This window comes from Lutra lutra, chromosome 10, assembly GCF_902655055.1.
Source record: "Lutra lutra chromosome 10, mLutLut1.2, whole genome shotgun sequence".
Classification (NCBI taxonomy): Eukaryota; Metazoa; Chordata; class Mammalia; order Carnivora; family Mustelidae; genus Lutra; species Lutra lutra.
Genome location: NC_062287.1, coordinates 67095933 through 67108325, shown reverse-complemented (window position 1 = coordinate 67108325; position 12393 = coordinate 67095933). Strand labels below are relative to the sequence as shown.

The following is a 12393-nucleotide window of genomic DNA, read 5'->3' as shown; positions in this document are numbered from 1 at the left end:
ATCAATTTCAGAGGGAAAAAGTTGGTTAATGTAAAGCATTAGCTCCATATTTTAAAAATGTAAATATATTATAGAATAGAAAGCAAAATATCTTGGATTTTAAGGGCAAATTAAGCAACATCAAACATCTGTGATTCTTCTATAGACCCAACTAAAACCCTGCTCTCCAAGTATCACAGACATAACACATTCAATTCTATTTCCCATCAGAGCTATTTTTCCTGGAAAACTAAGAATAGCAATGACACAGGACAGAAAAAGGTAATATAAGCAAAAACATGGGAGATAGAAAAGCATGGAAATCTGTGATAAGAAAACAAATTAGTCCAGTATCTGGGAGTTGAGATTACAAAAGTCTTAAAGAACCCATTGTAGTTTGTCTACAAGCTTGCTAACCTAGGGAATCTAATTTTTTTTTTTAAGATTTTATTTATTTATTTGACAGAGAGAGAGAGAGGGAATACAAGCAGGGGTAGCGGGAGAGGGAGAAGCAGGCTTCCTGTGGAGCAGGGAACCCACTGCAGGGCTCGCTCCCAGGACGCCGGGATCACAATCTGAGCCTAAGGCAGATGATTAACGACTGAGCCACCCAGGCGCCCCAGGAATCTGATTTCTTAATTTCTGGGCAGAGAGCACTAATTGAAGGTTTCTGAACTGGAAGGTGACCTAAGTGCTACAATTTAAGATGACTGGAAACAATTCTAACAGTAACATGCAGGGTAATTTGGACCTAGAGACAGGAAATAAAAAATACTATTTCCAGTACTATTCTCAGGAATAGTTGATTGCACAACAATAGTGCAGATGTGATCCAACTCAGTGGTGTCCTTTGCCACTCTCCGGTGCAAAAGTGATCAATGTCTTCTCTTTGCACTTGGAACAAACTTATAATATAGTATTTAAAATATATTAATGTAATTATTTGTCAGTACAATCATTTCTACAATTGGAGACTGTAAGATCTCTGACTTAAAAGTCATGATACCACCAACCTTCTTGATCAGGTGCCTACCACTCTATCTGGTACATAATCTCTATTAACATGAGTGTGTATCTTTCCTTTCCTTTTTCTTGCTATATAAATTTTTCTCTTCTTTTCCAAAAGTTAGATTATAAAATACACATGATTCCATATCCTGCTTTTTTCCCTTAAAAATATAAGATGAATAGGGGCACCTGGGTGGCTCAGTCAGTTAAGCATGTAACTCTTGATTTCAGCTCAGGTTACGATCTCAGGTCAAGACCTCAAGCCCCATGTAGAGCTCCGCACTGAGTCTGCTTGAGATTCTCTTCCTCTGTCTGACTGCCCTCCTCCCAACTCATGCACATGCTTTCCCACTCTGTCTCACAAATAAATAAATAAACGCACACACACATGATGAATAACATCCTATGAAGTAAATGTTGGAAAATTTTCCATAGTTGACACAACATGCCAGTCCTTTTACATGAGCAAAAAAACTGATAAAATGTCCTTATACAGACTTTAAGATAAGCAAATGCTGAATCAGGAATGAAGGCAAAGGGATGAAGAAGGATCCAATTATTGAGTTATACAAAGGCTCTTAAATTATTTATCATAGTTTTGCTTATGATATTAAAAAAGGTTCCAGGATTTAATATATTTGTTATTAACAACAACAATAATGACTATGATATTATTAGCAGCTTAAGAAAACATGCTTTAAGTCTAAGGTTTTTACCATATCAGCAGTATTGATTCCATTTCCCCACACTAAATCAAAGGTTCCATTTATGTAGCCTACTTTGTTGGCCACATCTTCAAAGAGCTTCCTGAGTGGAGTAGAAGCTGGTAAATTTAAAGTGATCCGTTCATTCACTGTCTTTGAATTAGTAGTATCCTGTATTATACATAAAACTCTAGGTTCTTCAGCAGCATTTTCTATCTGAAATTAAAACAAACATCATTTATCTTTAAAGAAAAACAAAATTATAATTAGCCATATTTTCTATGATTAAATATGAAAATATCCCACAAAATATTATTTTCTCCTAGCTAGTATTACTGCTTTGTTATGTCTGAAACATACGTAATGGATATGCCAAACACAGAAAGTACCATATATGTTTGCTTTGGAAAAACTGTGGCATATTTAAGAATCAACATTCTTGTGGGTATTTGCTTTTGCCTTTTAAGACTGTACCTCAGTGGTCACAAGCCAAGAAGACAGTATACTTGAGTAATTTTCAGTTGAAAGTAGTAAAATCTGATATTTAAAAATGTATCATTACCACACCAGCACAGTCAAATCAACCATTTCTGGGTTTCCTGAAGAAACAGAAAGGGAACTTTAAGGATTGTCTTAACTTGCAAATCCCTAACTAAGGGACACAAGCAACAAGGCCTCCTGATCTTTACACTACGATACCTATAGACATGTCTAAAGGCCCCATTGATCAACGTGCTAGGAGCTGACAAGCTTATTTAAACAGATCAGCCAGCAGAGGCAGATAAGGAAAACGAGGGGCAAAAACTTTTCCATTACCAATGTATATGGAAGTTAGGATCACAAATGCTCCTTCCTTTTTTTTCATCTAGCCCATAACTTATTATCAAGACAAAAAGTTTTCAAAGGGACTTTCTCAGAGAGGCTCTGGCTTCCCTTTCAAGCTGCTGAAGGACACTGCTCTCCTTTTCAATTCTCCACAGTGGTAGCAGGCTGCATCAGATACTTGAATGCAAGAAATTCTTTCCCTCCTTTTCTTATAATGCCAAACTCTATGAATGGCACCATTATCCACTGACTGCTGAAACTAGAGTTCTGGCACCTTCCTTATCTCCTTCCTCTTCTTCACCTCACATAATCCCCAAATTCTATCAATCCCACTTTTTTTTTTTTTAAAGATTTTATTTATTTATTTGACAGATCACAAGCAGGCAGAGAGGCAGGCAGAGAAAGAGAGGGGGAAGCAGGATCCCCGCCGAGCAGAGAACCCAATGCGGGGCTCGATCCCAGGACCCTGAGACCATGACCTGAGCCGAACGAAGGCAGAGGCTCAACCCACTGAGCCACCCAGGCGCCCCTCAATCCCACTTTTTAAAATTATTTCTTGAGCCCTCCCCTTTCTCCTTACTTCTGCCTGGAACAATCAAAATCTTACACAAGATTATGACAACACCTTCAGGAGAAGTTTAACTTTTTCTCTTCTTATCTTCCATCAATCCAGAATAACATGCAAATCTGATTTTATAAATCTCATTCTTTCCTCTCAAAATGAAGGGCAGCAGCCGTTGATTTGGGGGTATGTCTCGCCATCCCCATAATAGGCTTTACCGAAATACGACCTGTACAAACTGGTGCTATTTGCAATAATTTATTTCTTTCCTTCTCTTTCACAGTAAGGTCAACTCCATCCTTTTGTTGCTTCTGTATTACCCATTTTAAAATAATAATTATCACTGACTAGTGCTGAGGACAGGATAGCCACAAGGTTTTCTGGTTTGTTTGGTAGAGTAATACAATTATAATTTGTTTCTGTTATATATAATTTTGGATTTGCAAGAGATTATTTATTTATTTATTTATTTATTTTTTAAAGATTTTATTTATTTATTTATTTGACAGACAGAAATCACAAGTAGGCAGAGAGGCAGGCAGAGAGAGAGAGGGAGAAGCAGGCTTCCCGCTGAGGAGAGAGCCCGATGCGGGGCTCGATCCCAGGACCCTGGGATCATGACCTGAGCCGAAGGCAGAGGCTTTAACCCACTGAGCCACCCAGGCGCCCCGCAAGAGATTATTTAAATTAAGGTTAATCCAAGTAGTTTAGAACAGAAATAAATTCTACAAAAGAAGTGTAATGTTCAAAACAGATTGGCTACCATGATATTTTGGACAAATCAAAATATTTAATTATAAACAAAAATCCACTTAAAAATGAAAAGGAAAATATATTTCTATTAGAGAAACAGAAAAATAAAAAAGAACATTACTAATAAGCTTCTAAGAAAAGAGGAAAAAAGCCTTCACCTAAAAACTTTAAGGTGTTATAGGGGCACCTGAGTGGCTCAGTGGGTTAAAGCCTCTGCTTTCAGCTTAGGTCATGATCCCAGGGTCCTAGGATAGAGTCCCACATTGGGCTCTCAGCTCAGCGGGGAGCCTGCTTCTCTCTCTCTCTCTCTCTCTCTGCTTGCCTCTCTGCCTACTTGTGATCTCTCTCTGTCAAATAAATAAATAAAATCTTAAAAAAAAAAAAAAACTTAAGGTGTTATATTAACACATACGGTTGTTTTTACATCTTTTAATCCTAAACTGAGAAACATAGAGTGGGCCTTTTTAAACTCTGATTTATAGTAAAAGAATGAACAATTCAAAATAAATTTCAGGGGCGCCTGGGTGGCTGAGTGGGTTAAAGCCTCTGCCTTTGGCTTAGGTCATGATCCCAGGGTCCTGGGATCGAGCCCCGTATCGGGCTCTCTGCTCAGCATAGAGCCTACTTTCTCCTCTCTCTGCCTGCCTCTCTGCCTACTTGTGATCCTTGTCAAATAAATAAATAAAATCTTTAAGAAAAAATAAATTTCAAATACAAAAGATCCATTTTCATAGTTTCGACAGTATACTTCAGAAGTAGATTCAAGATTTCCAGCTATGAGATACCATAGGGCCAGATTTTAAAACCTCAGATGACACTGGGTGTTGTACATAAAGAAAGAATCTTGGAACACTGCATCAAAAACTATTAACTAAATAAATAGACAAACCTCAGATAGGCTGGAGCTTATGGTGCAAGGAAGACTACCTTACCAAAGAATTAAGAAATCTGGAGTGCTGACTTACATCAGAATGTATCTGTATACATCAGAATAGTGATATAGCAACACTGTATGACCAGACATTAGCTATTCCTGGTTCTTTCCCCAAATATGTCAGCACAAGGTATACAGACTCCTATACCTTCTCTCTTTCCATCCAAAAATGTGGGGAAATTATCCCCAAAGAAATCTCATCTGAAGATTAAATGTACTATAGTAAACACAAAATTTAAACTCAGGTGTGCCTTTCATTCATTCTTTTGAATGCCAATGGCTTTCTTTTCTGTATATTGCATATAAATAACTTTTTAAATAGGAGGCTATAAAGGAAAACATGGAATTCATCTGTAATCTCATAACACACAGATACAATTAACATTTTGGAGCACATTCTTCCAAATATTTTGTGCATATACAAACATGCACATGTATACATGCACACTCTTGAACACACACACTGGGTTAGAATACTTGCTATTTTGTCATTTCTTTCTTTACTCATATCATATAATCTTTTCCTGCCAAACTTTTTCTAACTTATCATTTTTAACAGTTGAGTAGTATTTTATTACATGGATAATAATTTGTTCTATCAGTTCCATTTTACTGGCTCAAGCAGACTTTATTATACTTTGGTAATAATACTGTGATGAACACCTACATAAAACTTTGTGCATTTTCCCATTTCCTTAAAATTCCTATAAGCAGAATTTCTGGGCCAATCACATCTTATTCTTGAACTCAATTCTGGAATAACTGAAACAAACAAAAAGCTCTGCTCTTCTTTAAGGCTCTAAGGCTTCTGTAAGGCCACTTATAAATCTTAATTACTTCATACTCTACATTCTGGCCTGTTACTTTAAATTTAATATATGGCTATCATCCATGGACTACATTTAAATCTTTTATAGCACTATTGCCAACACTAATCACATTCATGTGAAGTCTCTTTGTTCCCTTATATCCCCCCAATCTGGGAAATGCTAAGAAAAATAATTATTTTTTAATTCTCAGATATCAATAAGTATAATAATAACTTTACAACAGTTTTCCAAAAAAAAGAAGAAAAAAACCCTCTACAATATTATATTAAACATACAGATTTATAAAACATTTAAATGTAAAAGGTGTTTCTTAGAATTGGTAAAATAGCAGAGCTACCTTTCTTCTTTGGAGCTCTGCCCCTGGTTGATTCCACTTAAGCCCAAAGGGAAAAGCAGTATCACCCTGAGCTAAATGAAAAATAGTTACAAATTCTTTGCCACTCATTTTCTTTTTCCTTTGCCCATGAATCTGGACAGGTCTAATGACCAGCTAGGATCAACAGAATGTACTAGATGTGACACTGTGTGATTTAAGGCGGGATTTTAAAAAATTAGCAGCTTTTGCTTTTGTACCTCTTAGAAGATTCCCTCTTATGAGTAAAAAAAAAAAAAAAAAATCTACTTACCCTGGGACCACCATGCTACAAGGAAACCCTAACAACCCACAAGGAGAGAAAGCATTTATTTAGTGGAGCACCAGAGTGCCCAATAATGGAGACAAGCCTTCTTGGACATTCTATCCAAAGCCAGACACAAGCTAAATGCAGCCAAATAATGATCCCCAATGATGCTACATGGAGCAGAGAAACTAACCAGCTGAGCCTGTGCCCAAATCCCATCCCACTGAAATATGAATAAACTAGTTGTTTTAGACTGTTCCATAGCAAGAGATAACAAAAATACACTTAAACACATTGAAGCACACCTGAGCACTGGGTGGAAAGGATGTAGTAATGGTGGTGTTGGTAGTAGGAGGAAGGGTGCCCATTTAAATACTATGCCCAACAGTAAGGTAAGACATCTGAGGATATGTCATAATTTAGGGAAGCGAGCACAATTTTTTAGTTCAAAGAGTTTCATAAAGAATAAGAGAAAACAAATAAGAGAAAAATAAATGCAAAGTTTTAGAAAAGCCTAAAGCATGTTCCACTTGGGAAAATATTTAATGTATCTTAGGTGAGCTATTGCACGGGAACAGAGTTGCCTACACAGAAAATCTAACCAGTTATAAAAAAGGCATAAATTATAAAATTAAAACTATTTATTTTATGGACAACTCATAGCACTATTACCCTTGTGATAATAAGGGGAAAGTCAATAGCAGTTACAATAACACTGCATGCTAAGAGACTGCTCTGTCTGCCTATCTATGCTCACTGCAGAAACAAAACAAAGCTAGATTTCCTAAGAAAGTCTGAAGAAAGAATCCTTGAAAAAAGAGTAAAAAAGAAAAAAAGGATTAAACCACAGTCTTATTTATAACAGATAAAACACAGTGGGATAAAAGCACTCTAAACATATTTTCTTACAAAGATAGTTTCACTGCTAGGGACATCCTGTAGAGGTCAACATGAGATAGTTCTGTCTGAGGGATCTCAGAGCCTGCTTGATAGCATGTTCACATCTTAAATCATGTCATCTCCTTTTCCTGGCATTCCTAATAGTTTTAAGTTCAAATCTGAGTTCTCTAAAATTAGCACCATAATTCTTGTTTCAGAAAAAAACACTTCCTCGGCATTTCTTATTTAAAAGGCAGTGTGTATAACTGATGGCATACATTCAGAATGGTATTAGCATGTAGAAAACAATATCAAGCCAAATTCAAATTACCAAACTTCAGATTTTTTTCTAAGAAAAAAACTAATATAAAGAATTTTAAAACATTACAAAGGGACCTCTTTACCTCTAAATTTAATAGTCAATGCATTTTCTTTTAAGACTTCCTTCTTTTCAGCGTTATTACAAAGATTAGTATTGTGGCTGCAAACTTAACACACATGCACAAACGTTTTATCTGCTTCTTGATACAGGAGCTGCTAGGAGTAAGAAGATCGGTCTTAGCACATTACCCTCCGGTCATCCACAGCTAATACTGCCATAGGTTAAAAAGAGAACTAGGGAATGTGAGTATTTTTGCTGATTGAAATTTGTTAAATTTATCAACCTCATTCAGATTTGCATTTTTACTTTAACAAGTGACAATAACTGGGACAGTGAAGGAAATCCTAACTTACATTTTTAAAAATTTTTTATTTTTAAGATCCTCCTTCCACTTCATTCTACTACCCCCTCCCCACCCATCAAACTCCACAATGTTATATTATCTTTTCCTAAGTGGTCTCATGCCACAGATCACTTATAAAGAAGGCAAGAGATCAGAGGAAGCACCTTGAAGAAAACTACAGAGTTGAAGGGACCTGAGGAATATGAGGTATTAAGTAAAAATTAGAATAGGACGCTACACATCACAAAGTTTAGTTTCATAGTGCATTCAGGCTGCTGGAAAGGTAACAGTTTTAATTATTAAAGTAAGATTTTTGGGATTTGGGGCGCCTGGGTGGCTCAGTGGGTTAAGCGGCTGCCTTCGGCTCGGGTCGTGATCTCAGGGTCCTGGGATCGAGTCCCGCATCGGGCTCTCTGCTCAGCAGGGAGCCTGCTTCCTCTCTCTCTCTCTCTCTCTCTGCCTGCCTCTCTGCCTACTTGTGATCTCTCTCTGTCAAATAAATAAAATCTTTAAAAAAAAAAGATTTTTGGGATTTGACTTTGTAAGTTATTAAATGATTTCATTCCAGCATTAATACTTCAGAAAATGAAAATATATCTGTATAAAAAACAAACAACCACCATACCTGAAAGTCAAAACAAAGGGTCCTATAGTTTTTATATGTTTTCTCCCTCACTCACATGTTAAAAACAAGGGACAATCTAGACACATTCATTTAAGGTGACTTTCTTCTTATTAAAATCAGGTAGAAATAAAACAAGCCAAACAAGCATAAAACTTAAGACACGCCTTGTTATTAAATAAAAATACTAACATGCTGTTACTTGTTCTGCTGATTATCATACTAAAGCAATTACATCAGCAGTCTACCTGTAAAAATTTCTTCTTCATTTCATCAAAGATATTTTGTCTGCACCTCCAAAACACATCCTATGGTATATAAGAACAAAATGAATTATAAATTATTTCTTTAAAATAAAGAGGTAAGACAGTGAAATGAGAACAATTAAGCTTAAGACATTTTTGCAACAAATATGTATTAAAGTAGCACACCACCTAGGATTTTATTCGTAAACTACATTTGTAAATTTTACCTTAGGCCTCAATTACTCTTGTAAGGTTACTGAGAACCCGTGCTACAGTGATAAAGATTAATATTAGCACAGGAAAAAACCCCACATTTTAACAAAGAGTAGTAGCTTTAGAATTACGTGTAAATCAAATGTTCTAAGCCACATATTTTTTCCAGTTTTACTGACATATTATTAACACCTAACACTGTAATAATTTGAAGTATACAACATAAAGGTTTGTAAACATTGCAAAATGATTACCCAATAAGCTTAATTAACATCCATCATTTCACACAGTGACAATGTTTTTCTCCTAGTGGTGACAACTTTTAAGACCTACTCTCTTAGCAACTTTCGAATACACAGAGCAGTAACTACTACAGTCACTGCGCTGCCCATGACATACCCAGGACTTACTTATCTTACATCTGGGAGTCTATGCGTTTTGACCACCTTCACCTATTTCCTCTACCCTCTTCCTCTGTCAAACACCAGTTTGTTTCCATGAGCTCTTTTGTTCTTTTTAGATTCCACATGTAAGTGAGATCAGACAGTATTTGTCTTTCTCTTCCTAAGTCACATAATATTTAGAGTCCATTAAAGGAATTTTGCGGGGAAACCTTGAGATCCCTGATTTAGCTGGTTTGTAAATTTGGAATTTTCCACATAATTAATAATCTTCAAGTAAGGCTGCTTAACACTTATTACCTACAGCTATTTTCTTTAATGTAAATATTTTCCTTATTATGAGACGAGCTTATTTTTCCGATTGAGGAAATACAGAAATATGCAAAAGGAAATAAACATAACCTATAATCAAGAGATAATCTCTGAAAAATCTCGGTTTTACATCATTTCATATTTTTCCTGTACAAATCTCATTTTCCCTCGCCTTAATTAATAAAAAGACAGACCAATGTATTATTTTAAAAGGTTTTTATTACTCACAGTAACTTGGATACTATTATTTATAAAAAAAATTTCCACTATTTGCTTTTACAATAGAAATATATTTCTTTGGGGGCGCCTGGGTAGCTCAGTGGGTTAAGCCCATGCCTTCGGCTCAGGTCATGATCTCAAGGTCCTGGGATCCAGCCCCACATCTGGCTCTCTGCTCAGCAGGGAATCTGCTTCCCCCTCTCTCTCTGCCTGCCTCTTTGCCTACTTGTGATCTCTCTTTGTCAAAAAAAAAAAAAAAAAAAAAAAAAAAGAATCCAACCTCTCTTAAAAAAGCAATATATTTCTTTTATTATAGCAGTACATAACTTTTAACAAGCAACTCTAAAATAACCCCTATAGCAATTATTAACAATTTGATATACATCCTACCAGATATCTCTCTATTCTATGCATGTATTTATTAGGGAGACTGTTAATTATTAACCAAATAAGATCACTTTGTACACCATCATTTGAATTCTGCTCTGAAAGTGTTTCTACTTTTAAATGAAATGTTTAGTTTTTACTTTCTATGTACCATTCCATTATATAGAAAACCATAATTCATTTAACTGACCGGTTATTAATGGGCATTTAGATACCTTCAAATTTTTACTACAGCTTTGCTTAGCATAGAATTTTCTTCCTAAGGATAATTTCCCAAAGAATTACTAGATCAAAGGTTACATACTAATTTTTAGGATTTTTAATAAATGGTCCCAAAAGGCTATCTCTTCCACAAATAAGAACTGAACTGCAACTATCTGTCAACCAACTAGTTGCTCAGAAAATAGCAGTAAACAAAGCCCTTGCCCTCAGGGAGCTGCCATTTTACAGTGGGAACTCAATCATAAACAAATCTAAGCCATCAGGTATCCACCAACCTCAGAGTCTTTGCATTTCTGTCCATTCCACCCAGAATGTTCTTCCTCTGGATGTCCTTACTTCCTTTGTTCAAGTATCATTGCAATGGCTTCAAAGTATGTCCACAGATTCTTTGACATGCCTCCCAGCAAGAACAGGAGTCTAATTCCAGTCCCCTTAACTATGGGCCAGTCTTAGTGACCTCCTGCGATATACAACATGACTTTCAAGACCAGGGTAGAAAGGGGAACACAGCTTCTTCCTGGCTCTCTATCAGATGCTTGCCCTTGGAACATGGCCACTATGCTGTGTGGCAGCCAAGTAGCCACATAGGAAATTCATGTGTAGTTGATCTAGCCACAGCCCAAATGAGATCCCAGCTGGCAACCAGCAGGAACCACCATACATGTGACGAAACATTCAGATGATTCCAGTCCCCAACCTTTTAGCTGCCCAGGTGATGCCTAACTGAGTGGAAATGAGCAGTCCCAGCCCAGCCTTTCCTAAATTGCATATTCTTGAGCAAAAGTCACTAAGTTTGGGAGCAGGCTGTTATACAGCAGATGATAATCAGAACAGTCCATTTCTTTTTTTTTTTTTTTTTTTAAGATTTTATTTATTTATTTGACAGAGAGAGATCACAAGCAGGCAGAGAGGCAGGCAGAGAGAGAGGAGGAAGCAGGCTCCCTGCTGAGCAGAGAGCCCGATGCGGGGCTCGATCCCAGGACCCTGAGATCATGACCTGAGCTGAAGGCGGCGGCCCAACCCACTGAACCACCCAGGCGCCCCAGAACAGTCCATTTCTTAATTTGGTCTGTTTCACATCATTCTTTTAAAATTACAATCCTCTTGATAATTTACATCGCCCTTCCTTGCTTCAGGTTTCCCCACAGAATTTTTGGCCACTTGATATGTTTAAATTTTACTTGTTTATTGTCTATCTCCAAGAAACTTCCATTATGAGCCAAGATGAAATAACAGACTGGACTTACCCTTCCCATCTTAGACAACTAAAAACTACACGAAATATATGAAAAAAATAATTTTTGATAGCATTAAACAAGCAACACAGGGCAGTGATAACTGTGAAGGCAAAACAAACATGATGAGCTACCTTCCAGACTACAGTGCAGGGAGGGAGAATTCAGGTAGAGTCCAGCAATTTTCTGAGTTGAAGAGATGAGGTAGGAGTCCGAGAGCCCCAATTCAGCTAAAATTTACAGAGCAGAATACTGAAGAAAGGAAAGCTGTGCGAACAGGAAGCTCCAGAGGTCTGTAGCAGGACTCTCCTTGAGTATTTGGTGAAGTAGTTAACAGCAAGTGCATGTGAACAACTACCTGAGGCTGGGGAAGGAGCCATAGGAAAGAACCCTCGCAACTCGTTTCAGTGCCCACCAGCCAGAATGAAAAAACTGTAATACACAAGGCATCAGATAAGAGAACTCAAGGAGTCCTGTCTTAGTAGTAGGACCAAATTAGTCTTAGTCTACAGACTACTCTGACCCAATCTCACAAAGGCAAGCCTCAAGAAGATCAAACTGTTGACAAGTAAATTAAGTGCAGTCAAGAACAAAGCTCAAGAACACACTTAAGGGAATAAAAAATACCCAGCACCCATCACGGTCTAATTCACAATGTCTGATAGCCAAACAAACATAAATAGGCATGTAAAAAAGCAGGAAACTATTATGGATCAAT

At 36.9% G+C, this 12393-nt stretch overlaps 1 protein-coding gene across 3 annotated transcripts in view; it reads right to left on the bottom strand.

Annotated features, from left to right (window-relative positions):
* The window catches only part of USP47 (ubiquitin specific peptidase 47), a 117075-nt gene that overhangs the window by 67453 nt on the left and 37229 nt on the right, over positions 1-12393 (bottom strand). The window contains exons 2-3 of one of the 3 annotated variants that reach the window (XM_047690322.1): positions 8690-8749; positions 1704-1907 (exon numbers count right to left, since the gene is read on the bottom strand). The exons of 1 other annotated variant lie outside the window; for it this stretch is intronic. In XM_047690322.1, the coding sequence (XP_047546278.1) occupies positions 1704-1907; positions 8690-8749 (264 nt within the window). The remainder of the gene's footprint in view (positions 1-1703; positions 1908-8689; positions 8750-12393) is intronic. One more of the 3 variants, XM_047690323.1, reaches the window with a different exon arrangement.